Here is a 19549-nt window from a genome sequence, read left to right on the forward strand (position 1 = left end):
AGCTGTTAAATGAGGGCTTGTATGAGATGATTTCCTAGGGCCCTCCTCAATCAGACCCAGAGAGCACCTTCACCAGCCCTCTGACTTCCCATGAGAAGTTCTGCCCGAAAATGGGGGGCGATTCTGAGTCAGACTGCCTGGATTCAAATCCTAACTCTGGCACTTCCTTGCTGGCAAATTACTTAATCTCTATTTCTCAGTCTCCTCAACAGTATAGTAGCAATAGTTCTTATAGGATTTTACAGGTACATATATTTAAAGCATTTGGAACAGGGTTGGCACAGAGTAAATGCTCAACAATACATGTTAGCATGTATTAGTGTTCATTCCAGATTTTAATTAACATGAATACTATTACTATTATTAAAGTCTCAAAATATCCACCCTAGAGCTCAGGGACGAGTAGGGATTCCAGCAGAAACGATTTGCTGTCTGTCATCAGCCCCGGACAGATAGCACAGCACTCCTCAAAAGACTGGGCAGGGAACACCTTTCTAAACAGAGGACAGGAGGCTCCTGCTGAACCATGCAGCGACATAGGGCCCGGCAGCTACCATAACCCCAGACCAACGTTCTCTGTACAAACTACACTAAACCAAATGTTACCGAATATTAAGTTTATACAGAGTGGCACTGTCTTAAAGAAAAATCTCTGCTTTTGTGAAGCATCTATCCTAAAATATTATACCAGAACATGGATACTACCGCTAAAGATGTTCCTCTGATATGGAAAGAAAATAACATATATATTCTCTCTATTCTTACCTTGAATTCTTTAATTCCAGTAAAAATACTGACAGATGAAATGTCAGTCTCTCCACTTGGTTTGCAGTCAGTCACGATTTCAATCACCTTATCTAATGCCACTTTCATTCGGTCAAATACTCCCTCTTTGTTTTTATGGGCTGATTCGCAGTTGGGATGCCTGAGACATGTCTTCAAAACAATTGAAAATGTTTATTTTCAGACTGGGCCCATACCATAATACACAAAATCTTACAGAGAACGTGTCATGCTAATAAAAATGGTTCTTTACCAAAATCTCCTGGGTCCCTGGCTCACCCAGCTGCTTCTCCTCACTAAAAGTGGAAGCAGGATGAGTAAAAAGCGATAGCAAGGTTAAGTGAAAAAGGCAGAGTGCAAAACTGTATCTTTACACTTCAACAAGTTTACTTAAAATTTGGGGCGGGGGGGGAAACTATCTCCATCACGATTAAAACTACCTTAAAACGTCGCCTTCCCCGCGCAAAACCTAAAAAAGAACGAGCACGAGGACACGGGAACACGTGTTTTAGGACAGGGGATGCACCTTTGACTTTTTAGAAACGATGTGAATGAAAGCTGCCCCGGGGGCCTCGACGTGAGCAGAGCTTTGCAAGCCAGCTGCAGGGGCTGCTGTGGTGGCCTCACTAACCCAGCCTAGAGTAAACCCTGTGAGCAGAAAAGGCAATTCTAAATAGCCTGCTCACAAGCTGTTGACTAGTTTTTTCTTGAATTGTACCGAGTTGCTGGCCAGCTGCCGTTTGGCAATCTTGTTAGAAGTAGAATAAGGAACCAGACGTATGAATTTACAGAACAAACCAAAGGCTGGATTAATACTCCACTGTTACTTAACAGATTCTAACTTGTCTCACTTTTTCGACAGTACATGTGCTGGCTCCCCGACGAGCCTGGCAAACCCTGTGGGCAGTGCCTGTGTGTGACAGGCCCCGACTCCCGGCACCTCACACACCACCTTGCGCCCCGCTGCTCATGCAGTGCTGACTCGCGGACTGACTGCCGTCTGGAACCGGGGAAGGAAGTGAGCCTTCTTGCTAAAGGATAACTGAGGTCTGACTGCTGTAGCCTATGCTCCAAGTTATCACTTCGACCTTTTTAAAACTGTAAAACATATAAAGTAGATGCATTTAAGCAGGTGAAACAAAAGCGTCCCTACCTTTGAGGCTGTGAGAAGCATCATTGTACACTTTTCAAGAACTGCCCTGGCTGCTGCCATTTTTGCCTTTTTCTTCTCGTCTTTCAGATCCTAAAAATGAAATAAAACCACTGAGCAGTCTAGGATCCTGTAAACAATTTCATGAAAAAAATCATTTATGCAACAAGAATCAATTAAATAACATTGTTTAAAAAGTGACAAAGTGAACAAAACCAAGCTAAAGTTTGATAAAATGTCACCACTTTGATCTAATCCATCAACACACTGTGTGAAAAGAAGCAGGTGCCCTTACTGAGGGTGGCAGAGTCAGGGCCTGTGGGCCTGAGACGGAGCAGGGGGAGGCCTCGCACCTCACACGCTGATGGCCTGCCCACCTGACATTCTTGTGCCCATGTGGATACACCTCACTCCCGACCCGAAACAACCGTCCTATGCTTTACTCCGTTAAGAGTAACCTAGTTATCAAGCAGTTATGGGCTATTATTTCCTTCAGATTAGATACTTAGAAGTCAACTCTTTCAGAGACCATGCCTGGTTAAACTTAACCAATATGCTGCTCTGAAACAGGCTTTTTTTTTTTTTTAAGATTTTATTTATTTATTTGACAGAGAGCGAGACAGCAAGAGCAGGAACACAAGCAGGGGGAGTGGGAGAGGGAGAAGCAGGCTTCCCGCCGAGCAGGGAGCCCGAGGCGGGCCTCGATCCCAGGGATCATGACCTGAGCAGAAGGCAGCCGCCTAACGACTGAGCCACCCAGGCGCCCCTGCTCTGAAACAGTCTTAAGATGTTTCTCGGATCTATCATTTTCTCCAACTAGATTATGAAGTCTGGGGCAGGCACCATGCTTTCAATTATTTTCTTTTAGTTTCTCTTCATAGAGCCCTTGATAAGATATGTGCTACTGCAGAAAGCACCTAAATAGTGTGATCAAATCTAGAACCAAATATTCTTATAATAATTTGGTCATGGCCATCTAAATCAGAGGTCAGCAGCCATTTTCAACAAAAGGCCAGATAATAAATTTTTCAGGCTTTCTGGGTCAGAGTCTGAAACAACTACTTAATTCTGCCATTGCAGTGTGAAAGCCACCCTGAGACAATCCATAAACAAACTAACATGGCTGTGTCCCAGCAAAACTTTACTTATGGGCACTGAAATTTGAATTACACAAAATTTTCACCTGTCACATTAGTCAGTCTTTCCATTTGTGGGTTGTAGGCCATACAAGACACCATCTATTGTATAGTGATAACAAATGAGCAAAAAAGAGGGCATCTCAATCTGTTAGAGAGGGCTAGTCCCCAGGGCAAAAAGAGGCCTCCATAAAACCCAGACGGTCCAAGAAGCACTAGGTGAAGCATACAAACCAGCCTGCCACTTTCCAGGCCAATACCCATCTTCCAACTCCAGCTACAACCCGGAAAGTTCACATCCAAAATGATGATACTCTATAGGACTACACCAAAACATCTCAAGAGGTCCTTTATTACATATCTAACCTGCTGACAAGATGAACTCATGCATGAATACCCCAACAAAAGAAAGTCAAGTCTTAAATATAATATGGTCTTCTACCTCCCTAAATTTTGGGGGCTTATAGTCTAAATTGAGGAAGAGACCTATAAAGAACTAATATCACAGTGTAGGTTAAAAATTACAGGCTCCAAAATCAGATATAATGAAGTTCAACCTGCTAGATGAGTGACCTTGGGAAAGTTTATTATCCTCTCAGGTTCTATCTCCTCAGGTGTAAAACAGTAATAACAATACCTGTCTGACAGGAATGTTTTCAAAATTAATGAGATCATGTGTATCAAGTACCTAACACATAGCTAATGCAGATAAATAATGGCTTGACTTATTACTACTGATTCTAATGGAGAAAACTGACAGAAATAGATAACAGCAGAATAATACATAACACGTTACAAAAACAGAAATAGAATAAAATACTAACAGAATATATATGATGACTCAATTTATTTGCCTGAGCCCTGGTAGAAGAGTCAAATGTATTTTCCTAAAAGAGGAAGTACTAGATCTGAGCCCTGAAGGCAAATATGACCTTTCCTAGTGTGTGTGGTAAGAACATATTTAACTATTACATGTATGCAAAAAAAAAAAAAAGTCACGTGAATTTACTTACTTTATCCTAGCTCCTTTATGAAAGGCTTTCAACACCAAGGTTATAAATTTAATAAGCAAATAAACCAACCCAGATGACCACAAAGATCACACCTCCATCCAAATAAAAAAGTATGCATGTATTTGAAAATGTTTCAATGTGGTAAACACATACATTTTGTCTATCTCCAGTTAGATGTGCAAACTCCACCATTTCATTTCCAAATTGACTGAATATTTGGACAAACTCCTGAAAGCTATTTACTTTCTCTAGTCTTTCCATAGTTGCAAGAACCTGCAAAACAGAGAATATTTGATTGTCAGGTGTAGACATGAAAGAGACTGAGATGTCAAGGGTGAATAGAGAGGAAAAAGGAGAAACTCTGAATTCTAGGGGAGAGCTGAGAAGGAGTCATCACAGGGGAAGACAGGGAAGGAGGAGCCCAGAGAAGTAGAAGCACATCCAAAGGTTAGAATCGTCTAGGGAGTGATTTGTCTTTACAATGGGGAGACCCGAGCTTACTTGAAAATTAAAAGGAAAAAGAGTACAAGAAACACCTCGATATACAAGAGAGATCATTTATGTAGCAAAGTCTGGAGAAGGTGGACGTGTGCAGGACAGAGATAACCCAATCTTCAGAGAACTAGGGAGACAGGGGTGATAAAGGTAATACACAGAGGCCTTAAGGTTCGCTGTGGGGAACCCCATTCTTCCCAAGAAAGTGGAAGGAAGGTCACCTGCACAGCGAGGAGTGGAAAGGAAGGTGTGGTGCTTCGAGAGCAGGAAAACAGTATGGATCAGTCAGGAATCGCCTGTGTTGAATAAATTAATTGCCAAGAGGCTTTGGGTAGCCAGGGGCAAAAAAAATGAGAAACCTATAGTAAGAAACAACAGACAATGTTAGGTGTTTTCTTGATATTAAAAGTAAAGTAAATAGATGTGAAACATATTTTCAAATACTTTTCTCTAAAATAATAGTACTGGATTAGCTTTCGTCAGACCAAGATAGGTAAAGAAAACACAGATATCCTGTGTTTACTTTTGAAAATGAGGATATGATGGCTGTTTGGCACGTTAATCTGCCCTGGCAGCTCAGGAAGTCCAGGCGACTAGCACAGATAAGGCAGATTGCTACCACTGAGCAGAAACTCCGTCTTTCAAAGAGATAGGGGTTTTTTTCCTATCACTCCAGTACTGCCCGATCCACCTCTCCAATTTCTTTTTTGCTTGAAACTCACACCCTTTAGTTCACTCAACACCCATCAGGTAGTTTTGTCCTCAAACCTGATTGAGACAATCCATCCCTGGCAGACTGCCCTCCTCCTTGCCTAGGGAATTATCCAGGGAAAGAAGTGACTGTCCATGCCCTGGCTTCCCTGGATGATGGGGGAGCACAACCATTATCTGAGCAACTGGAAGAGTTCTAGACTGGGAGAGTTTAAATTTATTCTGCAAGCTTTATGATTATTCATAACCTCTAGGGATGCTGCATAAAGAAATTTCTCATAGTGTTGATAATTGCAGTTTCAGATGACTGAATTTTTTTAAGCTTATAAATTATTATCTTCTGACTCTGAAAAAAAAAGGTACCGAGGAATTTGGTATTTTTATCAACTAGGTTTCTACTACATACACTGTCATGGTTCTTGGCTTTTCTTCCCAAATCTGTACACATGAAAAGCTTTCACGAATAAACCTCAACAAGTAGATAACGATTTTCTGAGAAGAAATATTATTTACATCTAAATGTTTAGACCCAGTACACACATTGTTTAGGAATTATAGGTGCAGAAGAATACCACTTTTAAACTACAGACAACTGGAGGTAAAACAATTAAAATTGATAAGCATTGCCAAATTACCTGTAATTAACCTAAAAAACGCTTTTGAACAACCCCAAAAGACACAGGTATAGAAACACGAGAAAGACAAATACCTTATTTCTTGATGTTATTATCTGCTTAATGACCACTCGGTCTGCCAGCAACAACACTTTTGTCACTGAAGAAAGAAGTAATCTTGCAGCTTTTATAACTCCTGTTTTATCTGTAAAAATTGTGATCTGGCCATCAGATTCTGGATGATTCAAGCTGCTTATATCTGTAAGTGCTGCAATTGTTTCTCCTAACAAGAAAGGCAAGGGTGAAAAGTTAAATTGGGAATAAGATGCACTTAAATTAAAATCCAGACTTTACTCTTGAAGGGAATGTGAGTAGACCCTTGGCTCTGGAGTCTCATTTCAGGAAGAAACAGCTTCTCCTTGATGAGCACAAGGATTATCGTATGAGGCTCTCTAATGACAAAATAATGGCACATTCTTAAGAACTTTGAGAAATTTGTTGCCTTCACCAAGTTCGCAAAATATTTTAATTTTTCTTCTAGTGATATGGCGAACTACATGATCTAAAAAAGCCTTCTTCTCTGTAAGACCAAATAAGAGAAATCCCAAGGGTCAATAACCAAAGAAGAACCTAAAGTAGGGCAGTAAGCAGTTGCCAAGGCTTTGGCCAGGAGTGAGGGGACAGAAAAGTACTGGGGCGGGGGTGGTAGTCACTGCCCATCTCCACAGCCTGAAGAGGCTAGGGTTTTTATGAACACCCACGAAAAGAAGACAAAGCTTGGGGCCTCTTGGGAGGCATCCTCAGTAATAAGGGGGCCTAGAAAAATCATCCATAGGCAAAGGGAAATAATATGCAAGTTTATCTGTTGGGCAGCCTGGGCTCTGAGTGGGAAAAAAACAAAAGTATCTCTCCTGAGAACTTAAGACACAGGCTGACTCTGAGGCTTGCTGTTTGAATGTATACTTCTTATGATGCCCAGCATAAACCATTCTACCAAATGAACACCCAACCCTCTAGAACAAGTCTCTTCTCACTATCAAAATGTTGCTATCAAAATGCTTTGATTTCTGTAATAGCAATTATCCATCAATAAAACAATACAAATATTTGTTCTCCTTAAAAATGAAGCCAGGCTGTAATTTCTTCCAAACTTTACTGTTTAACTTAAAAAGATTAAAAAAAAATAAACTTTCCATCATCTTGCAATGTTCAAGGTAATTTTTTACATCCTGTATAAACCTTAGTGCATAGATTGATTTTCTCACAAAAGCCCCCTTGTCAATATTATTATATATACCCAATAAGGCATCAGCCCATAGGCTAAGGATCTTGAGTAAAGGAACCTGAATTTTAATGGACAGGTCACAAGGTGTGACATAATGAAATCAAGATTTAGGGTCAGTCTGGAGAAAGCAGAGACTCAAAGTCAGGGTATTACTCAGGCAGCATTTCAATTGTGGGTATGAAGCAGTAAGGATCTTGCAAGGACAGTAGCTACAGGAACATAAAAAAGATGATTTGGGAGATACCAGGGAAAGAAAATATAAAATTGGTACCTGAGCAGTGATAAGAAAAAGAGAAATGAAAAAAAAAATGGCCTCAAGGTTGTGAACCTATATCACTTTTTAAAAAACATCAGAAGCGCACAGAAAGGGAAATGATAAATTTACTTTCAGACAACAGAAATTTGAAACAACACAGGAAAACCCAAAAGACAAGCCTGTAGATATGGATTGGTTACCTATCATGACAACAGCTGAAACTCTACTAATAGAGGAAGTCTGTGGTAGCCAGCCTCCAAGATGGCTCCCAGTGAGCCCCACCTCCTGGAATTTACTACATCCTTGTGTTGTCTCCTCCCACATCATACTAGGGTTGGTACAGCAGAAGTGATGGCATGTCACTTCCAAGATAGGTTTTTAAAGACGCTAAGGTAGCCATCTTGGTTGCTCTCTCTCTCTCTCTGTCTAAGGGAAGCCAGCTACCATGTTGTAAGCAGCCATTCCTACAAAGAGGCATAGATGAGAAACTCGGGCCTCTGCCCAAAAGCCAACAAAGAAGTGAAGCCTGCCAACAACCAACAGAGGGCACTGGAAAGCAGTTCCTGCAGTCCAGTCAACCTTCAGATAACTACAGGCCCAGCAGACACCTTGAGTGCAACCTTGTGAGAGAGACAGATCCCACTGGCTAAGCCACTCCCTGATTTCTGACCCTCAGAAACTTTGTGCGGTAATAAATGTTTGTGGTTTTAAGTTGCTAGGTTTGGGCTAATTTGTCACACAGCAATAGGTTACTGATACAGTTTACACAGCAAAATATACAGAGGAAAAAAAGGTTAGAATTAAACCTTCATGAGCACAAAAAGGGGCAGGAGGAAAAGTATCAGTCTGCAATAGCTTTGAGGATAAAAATGTTTCCTCTCTGCCTCTGGAAAATGTTACTTTTTCCTACAGCTCTCAATTCTCAAAGATACTACATATGAGCCTGCACATATGGCATTATGTAACTTTTCCTTTTTCTGACTAAACCCAGGCATTAAACTCCTCTAACTATGTGGGATGGTAACATTTGGTTAGCTCCACTAACATGGTCAAATTCTTCCTTAACATTATAAAAATTGTTCAAAGTGTACACTGTTCAGAAATTAGCTCCCTAAAAAAGTCACAACACTGTCCTTTTAGCTTCATGGTTGCCATTTTTAACTTGTATATGTAATTAGTGTTGTGTCTTAATGTGAAAATCTAAAGTCAGTCAATTATAGATACTTACTGTGCTCCCATAAAAAATATGGGACAAGTAAAAATGTTGAAAGGGGGCACAAATTGGGTGGAGTCAACATTACAAAATTCTAGTTACCAAATAAGTCATGGGGATGCGAAATATAGCTTGGCAACCATAGTTAATACTTTATTGCATATTTTTTATTTTTTTATTTTTTTAAAGATTTTATTTATTTATTTGACAGAGAGAGACATAGCAAGAGCAGGAACACAAGCAGGGGGAGTGGGAGAGGGAGAAGCAGGCTTCCCGTTGAGCAGGGAGCCCGATGTGGGGCTCGATCCCAGGACCCTGGGAACATGACCTGAGCCAAAGGCAGACAGACGTTTAACGACTGAGCCACCCAGGCACCCTGCATATTTTTTTAAATATTGCATATTTTTAAGAGAGTAAATCTTAAAAGTTCTCACAACACACACAAAATTTTTAACTATGTTTGGTGACAGATGTTAACTAGACTTACTATGGTGATCATTTTACAATATAGTTGACCCTTCAACAATGTGGGTTTGAATGCTGTGGGTCCACTTATATGCAGATTTTTTTTCAATAAACACAGGATAGTACTGCAAATGTATTTTCTCTTATGATTTTTTAAAAATATTTTTTTTATTTATTTGTCAGAGAGAGAGAGAACACAAGCCAGGGGAGCGGCAGGCAGAGGGAGAAACAGGTTCCCCACTGAGCAAGGAACCGGATGCAGGACTCGATCCCAAGACACTGGAATCATGACACAAGCCGAAAGCAGACGATTAACCAACTAGGCCACTCAGGCATCCCCCTTATGATTTTCTTAATAACGTTTTCTTTTCTCTAACTTACTTTATTGTAAGAATACAGTATATAATACATATAACATACAAAACATGTATTAATCAACCATTTGTTATTGGTAAGACTTCTGGTCAACAGTAAGCTATTAGGAGTTAAGTTTCTGAGGAGTCAAAAGTTATACAAGGATTTTCAACTGCACAGAGGATGGTACCCCTAACCCCTGTATTTTTCAAGGGTCAACTATACATCCAAATATCAAATCACTGTGTTGTACACCCTAAACTAACATAACATTATATGTCAGTTATACCTCAACTTAACAAAATGTAAAAACACAATGCAAGAACTCAACAGAGAAGGAGCCCCTGGCTGGCTCAGTGAGTAGAGCATGTGACTCTGGATCTCAGCGTTGTAGGTTCAAGTCCCACGTTGGGTGCAGAGATTACTTAAAAATAAAATTTTTAAGAAAAAAAAAAAAGTCACCAGAGGAAAGAAAAGTAAAAAATAAATAAATAAATAACAATTATAATGATAATACTTATTGAGCCCTTTTATGTGCCAAATGCATACATGCATTATACCAAAACACTTCTATAAACACTAACATTACCCCATTTTATTGATGAGAAAACTGAGGTTTAAAAAAGTTTAATAGCTTGCCCAATATCACACTGCTATCAAGTGAAGAGTTGGGACTGAAATCCAGGCAGTCTGACTCCAAAATCCTAGTTCCTTATCACTACTTTACATTATTTCTCTCAAATAAATATTAAATTGTCCAAAGGAGAAATTGATTACTATGGGCTGAGTGGGCTAGAAACATTTCAGGAGTGATTCGAGTTAAGTCTGAAATTTGTACATGTTAAGAGAAAATAAGGCTTCCATACTACACAACTCCAGGAGGTGCCATTCTCATTCTCTTACCAAAGTGACAGAGGAGGTAGTTCTCAAGAGGGGGAAGGGCACTTCAAAAAGAGACAACAGGTGGAGCCCATGACAACAGATGGCTTCCAGGTGCCACAGTCTACAGGAGTGTGGGTCGGTGGACCACGTCCTCTTTTCTCACCCTATACTGAGCACAGTGACATCCTACAAAGCCCATAAGGTGAGTAGGACTCCGCTTGCCCTTTCATTCAAAAACCCCTACTCTTGCTTTAATTAAGGGCTGCTATAAAAAAAAAAACAGTAATATGTAGAACATCTCTACATTTTCTGTTAAATTGTCCATTGCATTATGTAATGCCTGTTGTATAAGCGCCCACACAATAATTTTAGTGCCAAGAAAGAAGTTGCTCTCCACTTGACAAGCTGGTTTGTTTCCTTTCAACAAACAATGAGAATTATATAACCCTTTCTTTCCCACATTTGTGTCCTGCCTTCCAGGAAGTACAAAGATAAATTTCATGCTTAATTAGAGTAACAGTGTTGGCCAAAGTTTCCAGTATATTTATTTTCATCTCCCATTGCAATGGATTTATTAAACATGTATCTTTTATTGTAAGCTATTTCAAATCCTCTTTAAAATGTAGGCAAAATATAAATTATGAATAGAAGAAGGCCATCCTTCCTTCCCCACTTAAAATCTATTCACTAGCACAGTGAATGGCTACAAACTCGAGTCAACTCAGTTGAGTTGGTCAACCAATAACGAAGTCCTATCTATTTAACCACCTTAATCAATATTTCATGTATTCTCCCTGTTCTTTATTATCCCTAAGGCATTGCCTTGGCTTAGCCTGGTTTATTGTAAAAGTTTCCATATTAATCTCCCTGCCTTTATCCTCAACTCTCTCTAATCAACCCTCATTTGTTCATTTCTTCCATCCTACCAGAAAGATTTCTAACACAAAACTATGTCTCTTATCTGGCTGAAAATTCCACAACCTGTCATCTATAGAGTAATAGCTGAAGTCACTCATATAACATACAGGCCCATGTATGATCTGGTTGGTCCCTCTGTATTTACTTGGCTTTATCTCACTTAGGATGATCCTCCAAACACACCTGCTCTTCCCTCAGGGTTGCCCATCTCAGTAAATGGCACCACCATTTCCCTAGCTGTTCATACTCCAAACCTTGGAGTTATCCATGACTCCTCTTTCCGTCACATCCCACATCCAAAATATCAGCAAATCGTTATCAGCTCTACCTTGATAATACAACCAAATGCAACTGATTTTCACCACCTCAAATGCGCTGACCTGATCTAAGTCGCCATCATTCATCAACTGAACCCCTGCAACAACCTTCTAATTGTTCTCTGATTTCACCCTCATGCCTCCTAATATCTACTCTCCATATAGAAACCACCAGCAACCTTTTTAAATATAAGATTATGTCACCACCCTGCAAAAAAACCTTCCACCAGGCCCCCTATCATACTTAGAACACAGTCCAAAGCTCCTGTCTTTGCCCTTCTAGAAGCCCATACCTGTTTCTCACTCTCCTTCTTGCCAGAAGTACCATTCTACCAGATATTCACTCATGTAGCTGGGGCCCTTATTGGAGCAGACTCTGCCGCAATGTTACTTCCTTAGAGGGGCTTCCTGACCCCCTACCTCAATTGTTCTCAACGGGGGGCCATTTTGACCCTGTGAAGGACATTTGGCAATGTCTGGAAACATTTTTGTGTCAGTGTGGAAAGAGGGGAATCAAATGGCGTCTAATAGGTAGAAGCTAGGGATTCTGGTGAACACTTTATAATGCACAGGACAGCCCCACCCTCAACAAATTATCAACAAGTAATTATTCAGCCCAAAATGTCAATAGCATCAAAATTGGGAAAACCTGACCTCTCTAAAATATACCTCCATTGATCTCTTAACCCTTACCCTGCTTTATTTTTTCATGAATAACTATTATATATCTATTCATTTGCTTATGGTCTCCCCCACCAGAATGCAAGCTCCGTGAGGGCAGACATTTGACGGATATGTACACAGCTATATCCCTATGGCCTAGAAGAAAGCCTGGCCTATAGCCAGCATTCAGTAAATCTTTATTGAAAGAATAAATGGATAAATTATACTTCAACAAAGGTGAACTATTTGTATCCATCAAGATACCCCAAGTTCTCTCAGGCTTTTGTGCCAGCTATAGAGAATTGTGGGACATCACAAAATTTGAAATCACTATGATTTGTCTGCTATGAGTATAGGAACATGCTAATTTTAAGATTTTATTTTTAAGTAATTTCTATACCTAACGTGGGGCTCAAACTTACAACTCTGAACATGCTAATTTTATTTCCATTTTCTACATGGTGGCAATTAGACTAATATGCTCCTCAAGGGCAGAGTCTATGCCTCACATTCTCCTATGTCTCTAGCCTTTCAATGGTTAATGGCAAGAATAGAAGACACTACCCTACCCAAAGAAAGAATTCAATGTGTCAGATTTAGGATTTGAGCCAAGAGAAGGTCAATATTCTTGGAAGCTAATCCAGGCCTTTAATGTCCTAGGAATCTGTAATCACAGGGCTAAGGCACAGTACACATCTTTACTCAAAATAAGACAGTAACTTGTCATCATATCCAAAGCAATAAAACTGCAAAAAAATAAATAGGCTTTAATATCAATATCACATACCTGCTTGTTTAGCTTCAATACAGGCAATATTTATTTCTTCTTTCAAATCCCAGTTTTCATTAGCTATAGCTTCCCCTACTTTAACAAATCGTCCAACTGCCAAGTTGACGGCTTGTCCTACACGCTGAATTGCTTGCAGAGTTTTATCAGACTTTTTGGTATTATCTTTATGATTAATAAGCGTGGTGATCTAAAAATAAAAGATGAAAGCAACTTGATTAAAATTTATCTCAGTATCTTTTTTTTTTAAGATTTTATTTATTTATTTGACAAAGTGCGAGAGAGCATAAGCAGGGGGAGCAGTAGAGGGAGAGGGAGAAGCAGGCTCCCCGCCGAGCAGGGAGCCCCATGCGGGGCTCAATCCCAGAACCCTGGGATCATGACCTGAGCTGAAGGCAGATGCTTAACCATCTGAGCCACCCAGGTGCCCCTATCTCAATATCTTTTATTTTTTTTTAAAGATTTTATTTATTTATTTGAGAGAGAGAGAATGAGAGATAGAGAACACGAGAGGGAAGAGGGTCAGAGGGAGAAGCAGACTCCCTGCTGAGCAGGGAGCCCGATGTGGGAGTCGATCCCGGAACTCCAGGATCATGACCTGAGCCGAAGGCAGTCGCTTAACCAACTGAGCCACCCAGGCGCCCCTTAGTGACTCACTTCTAATGAATAACGTGGAAGCAATGGCATACTTCTGAGAGTAGGTAATAAAACACATTGTAACTTCCATCTCCCCCACTCTTCAATCTCAGATCAATCACTGTGGGAGAAAACCAGCTACCATATCTTAGAGGATACTCATGCAACTCTATGGAGAGACCCACAGGGGAAGAAACTGAGGCCTCTGGCCAAAAGGTAATGAAGAACTGAAGCCTCCTGCCTACAGCAAGGGTGAACATGGGAACAAATTCTCCAGCCTCAGTCAAGCCTTCAGATTACCGTGGGTCCAGCCAACATCTTGATTTCCGTCTCACAAAAGACCTTAATCCAAAACTACCAGGTAAACCATCCCAGAATTCTTGACCCACAGAAACTATGAGATGATAAATATTTATTGTATTAAGGCACTAAATTTGGGGTAATTTGTTATGTATTAATGGATAACAAATACATGTTTTAGTATCTGCAACTGGAGCAATGCTGTAACAAAACCCAAAATGTGGGAGTGGCTTCGACATCAGGCCTTGGAAGCTCATGAATGGACTTTGAGGAGTTAGTAAAAGCCAGAGAGTGCTGAATGAACTTTATAGAAGTATGGTGACCACTGAGAAGCTATGGGTGAAGGCTTAAAGGGAAATGAGAAAAATCTTATTGGAAACTGGAGAAAAGAGGATCTTTATTATGTAATGGCAGAAAATCACCCCAGGAATGTGTAAATTACAGAATATACCTAATGAACTGGGTGATCTAGCTAAGATCTCAAGACAGATTTTGAAGATGCCACTTGGTTTCTTGTTTAAAATGTAAAATATAAGAAGTGAGACAGAAGCTAAAGGAGACACTGTTAAATAAAAAGAAGCCAGGCCCTACTGCGTTTGAAAATTCCTTGCTTCTCCAGAAGGCAAATGATGCTAAGATTAAGAATGGCTTCCAAGCAAAAACAAAATCTAGGGCACTGTCAGGAAAGCAAGGTCTAAAGATGAAGCTAAGAGTGTGACTATAAAATCTTGTAAAGATCTCAGGTGGTGTTCAGAGATGGTGTTCAAGGTGGTGTTCCAGAGATCCATTCACTTAAACAACAGGTCTCCTGAGAAGTTTTAGAGGTATTGTCCTCAGGAGCCCCAGCAAAAGCCCAAGTTAGAGCAGGGCTTATCATAAAGAGACGTGTGGGTATGGTTTGCCTAATTGAGTGAGCCCAATAAGATTCACAGGAGACCCACAAAATTTTAAAGCTAATTATGTCGGGAGGAATGCCACCAGCTTGGACTGAAGGAGATAGATCAGTACAAAATGAAGAGAGGCTTCTGAATCCCCAAGCTTCCACAGGCAGGGAGCGGGCTGAGAAACTATGCAGCTACAAACATGGGCTACCTCTCATGAGTGAGGAGGGCTCCGAGGGCAGTGCTAAGAGCCATGAAGAATCATTCCCACAGCTCAGGTCTTTGTCAAGGTACTGCTAACATGTGTCTGGGTAGGTTTCAGAATACTGTGAGCCAGTGATTCCTATTCTTACCGTTTCCCATTTTCAAACACAAGTATATGGCAGTTATGCTATGCCTATTCTCCTGTTTGTTTTGTTTTGAGGGGATGTTGTTTTAACAAAAATGTCCATAATGATTATTCTCTGCCTGTCCTACCACTGTAAGTTTTGTGTTTGGGAACAGATAATTTGTCGCTAGAGTTCACAAGTTTTCAGATCAAATGGAACTACACTCGAGGAGCTACATCTAAGGAACTACACATTCAAAAAGCCTCATCTGAATCAGAATTAGATGCCAAAATCTTGAATTTCCAGCTGATGCCATAGAGGGATGAGACTTTTAGGAGGACTGGGGTGGAGGTTGTTTGCAAATGGGAAGAAAGTAAACGATCTGTGGCCAGAGGGTGGAGTGTGGTGATTTTAAAATATGTCCACAAATTCTTTGCTATTCCTCCTTCAAGAGGTGGAGCCTCGTTCCCCTGTCCTTGAGTGTGGGCTGAACTTAGTGAATCACTTCTAATAAAGCAGAAGTGATGGTATGCTACATTTATGGGCAGGTCATAAAGACACTCTGGTTTCAATCTTTCTCTCTCTGAGATTATTCACTCTAGGGGAAGCCAATTACCATGTCATGAAGTCACCTGACCAGCCGGATGCAGTCTGACATGACAAAGAACTGAGGGAGGCCTCTGACCAACAGCGAGCAAGAGTCTGAGGTCTACTGCTTACAGACATGTGAGTAGTCTAAAACCAGGCAGATAAGCCACTCACAAATTCCCGAAACACAGAATCTAAGATACTGTTTGCTGTTTTTAAACCATTAAGCATGAGGTAACTTATTTTGCAGCAGTAAATAACTAATACAATCTCAAATGTATGTTTGTTTTGTTTTGTTTTGTTTTTTTAAGAATACTCCCTTCTGGGGGGAAGAGTGGATTGATAAAGTGGCAAAAGTAGAAGGAGGGAGACCAGTTAGGAAACCATTGCCATAGTCCAGGTAAAAGATGATGTCAGCGTGGAGTACATGGATGGCTCAGTTGGTTAAGCATCCGACTCTTGGTTTTGGCTCAGTTCATGATCTCAGGGTTGTGAGATCGGGCCCTGCGTTGGACTCCATGCTCAGTGTGCAGTTGGCTTGAGATTCTCTCCCTCCTGCTCATACTCTCACGTTCTCTCTCTCTCTCAAATCAGTAAATCAATAAAATCTTTTTTAAAAATGCCGGCTTGAAATAAGGCAGCAATAGTCAAGATGGAGGAAAATGGATAAACTGGATTGTTTGATGGATTAGACTGGTGTTGTCAAAGATGACCCCTAAACGTGTGGTAGAAGAAACAGAGTGCATTGGCGTAACACTAACATCTCTATGTGGCAGGCACAAAAAAGGTGTTTTTGCACAAATAATCTAATTTAATCTTCATAATAATCTTAGCATGTAGGTACTACTTTATCCCCTTTTTACAGAGAAGGCAACTGACATTAAAAGATGCTTATTTAAGGTCTCACAGCTATTAAAAGGTAAAGCCAAGATTCACAGTCAGACAATTTCACTCTGAGAACATACTTTATTTTTACTGATATATAACTTACATAAAACATTGTGTAAGTTTAAGGTGTACAACGTGATGATTTGATGCACATATACATTGCATATGATTCCACAAACTACAATAGTTACTTAACACCTTTATGACCTCACATAATTTTTTTTTTTTTTGGTGGTGGTGGTAAGAACATTTAAGATCTACTCTTTTGACAACTTTTAAGTATATAATACCAAGTTGTTAACTATAGTCACCATGCTGTACATCAGATCCCTAGAACTTATTCAGCTTATAACTGGAAATTTGCACCCTTTGACCAGCATCTCCCTATTTTCCCCACCACGTAGCCCCTCACAACCACCATTGGACTGTTTCTGTAGGTTTGACCTTTGTAAATTCCACATGTAAGTGAGATCATTTGGTATTTACCTTCTCTGTCTGATTTAGCATAATGCCTTTCAAGGTCCATCTATGTTGTAGCAAATGGCAAGATTTCCTTCTTTCTCATGACTGAATAATGTTCCATTGTATATTTATACCACATCTTCTCCATCTATTTATCAATAGAAGGACACTGAGGTTGTTTCCAAATCTCAGCTATTGTGAATAATACTGCAATTAACATGGGAGTGAAAATATCTCTTCAAGATCCTGATTTCATTTCCTTAGGATATATACCCAAAAGTGGGATTGTTGAGTCATATGATAGCCCTATTTTTAATTTTTTATGGAACCTTCATGCTGTTTTCCATAGTGTCTGAACCAATTTACATTCCCTCTAACAGTGCACAAGGCTTCCCTTTTCTCCACATCCTCACCAACACTTGTTTTCTTGTCTTTTTTTTTTTTAAGATTTTATTTATTTATTTGTGAGAGAGAGAATGAGAGATAGAGAGCACGAGAGGGAAGAGGGTCAGAGGGAGAACCAGACTCCCCGCTGAGCGGGGAACCCGATGCGGGACTCGATCCCGGGACTCCAGGACCATGACCCGAGTTGAAGGCAGTCGCCCCACCAACTGAGCCACCCAGGCGCCCTTGTCTTTTTGATAACATCCAATTCTAAGAGGTGTGAGGTGATATCTCATTGTGGTTTTGACCTAGTTTCCTTGATGATTAGTGATGCTGAGCATATTCTCATAAACCTATTGGCCATTTGTGTGTCTTCTTTCAAAAAATGTCTGTTCAGGGGTGCCTGGGTGGCACAGTCGGTGGAGCATCTGACTCCTGGTTTGGGCTCAGGTCGTGATCTCAGGGTCATGAGATCAAGCCCTGTGTTAGGCAGCACAGAGTCTGCTTAAGACTCTCTCTCCCTCTCCCTCTGCCCCTCCCCCACCCCGCTCCCACTCTAATAAATCTTTTTTAAAAATGTTGAGATTTTATTAGTTTTGCTTTAGTTTTTAAAATGTACAGATAAAACTGAACTACCTTTCATTCCCTTCACACTCTCCCGAGGCAGGGTTTGAAGTGACTCCAATATGTATCAGATAAATAGTATTATACTATATCTTTCTGGATTTGCTTTTGTTGTTGTTAAATTTTATAAATTTGAGATCTACATTGATATATGTAGATCTGATGTATTTATTTTATACGAATCAGTCACAATTTATTGATTCACTCCCCTACTAATAGGCATTTTGGTTGTTTCCAGTTTTTGTTATTAAAAGCAGTTCTGCAATAAACAAACAAATGCTCAGTTCCTCTGCCCCCTTTTTTTTTTAAGATTTTATTTATTTGACAGAGAGAGAGAGACAGCGAGAGAGGGAACACAAGCAGGGGGAGTGGGAGAGGGAGAAGCAGGCTCCCCACTAAGCAGGGAGCCCGATGTGGGGCTCCCTCCCAGGACCTGGGGATCATGACCTGAGCCGAAGGCAGGCGGCTTAACGACTGAGCCAGCCAGGTGCCCCTCCTCTGCCCATTTTTAAGTCAGATTTTTTTCTTGCTATGGAGTGGTATGAGCGTATATATATTTTAAATGCTAACCTCTTATCAGATAGATGGTTTGCAAATATTTTATTCCACTCTGTAGGCTGTCTTTTCACTTTATTGATTGCTTCTTTTCCTTGCAGATGATTTTTAGTCCGATGTAGTCCCACTTGCTTATTTTTGCTTTTGTTACTTGTATTCTTGGTGTCATGTCCAAAAATCACTGCCAAGACCAATGTCAAGGAGATTTTTCCCTCTTTTCTTCTAGGAGTTCTACAGTTTCAAGTCTTACATTTAAGACATTGGTCCATTTACTGGATAGGGTCCAATTTCATTCTTTTGCATGCGATGATTCAGTTTTTCCAACACCACTTATTGAAGAAACTATCCTTTCCCCATTGGTTATTCTTGGCTCCCTTGTCAAATATTAGTTTACCATATATGTATGGATTTATTGCTGGCCTCTTGATTCTGTTTCATTGGACTACATGTCTGTTTTTATGTTGGTGCCATACTATTTAATTACTACAGCTTTGTAGTATGATTTGAAGTCAGGAAGTGTATTGCCTCTAGCTTTGTTCTCCTTTCCCAAGACTATTTTAGCTAGCTGGAGTCTTTTGTGCTTCTGTACAAATTTTAGGATTGTTTTTCTATTCCTGTAGGGAAAAAAAATACCTTTGGAATTATGATAGGGGATTGCACTGAATCTCTAGATGGCTTTAGGTATTATGGACATTTTAATATTAATCCTTCAGATCCATGAACATGGACTATCTTTCCACTTACTTGTGTCTTTTTCAATTTCTTTTATCAAAGTCTTACAGTTTCCAGTGTACAGATCTTTCAACTCCTTGATTAAATATATTTTTTAAGTATTCTTTTTGCTGCTATGGTGAGATTGT

The 19549-nt window shown here is 40.1% G+C and overlaps 1 protein-coding gene across 1 annotated transcript in view; it reads right to left on the reverse strand.

Annotated features, from left to right (window-relative positions):
• CTNNAL1 (catenin alpha like 1) overlaps nt 1-19549 on the reverse strand; it is a 60233-nt gene that overhangs the window by 32330 nt on the left and 8354 nt on the right. Inside the window, exons 2-6 of the mRNA XM_028108741.2 lie at nt 13043-13232; nt 5998-6185; nt 4236-4355; nt 1937-2026; nt 766-936 (exon numbers count right to left, since the gene is read on the reverse strand). Coding sequence (XP_027964542.1) covers nt 766-936; nt 1937-2026; nt 4236-4355; nt 5998-6185; nt 13043-13232 — 759 coding nt within the window. The remainder of the gene's footprint in view (nt 1-765; nt 937-1936; nt 2027-4235; nt 4356-5997; nt 6186-13042; nt 13233-19549) is intronic.

Source organism: Eumetopias jubatus, unplaced genomic scaffold, assembly GCF_037043125.1.
Source record: "Eumetopias jubatus isolate StellerSeaLion01/CBP00866 unplaced genomic scaffold, mEumJub1_p1.0 scaffold_15, whole genome shotgun sequence".
Classification (NCBI taxonomy): Eukaryota; Metazoa; Chordata; class Mammalia; order Carnivora; family Otariidae; genus Eumetopias; species Eumetopias jubatus.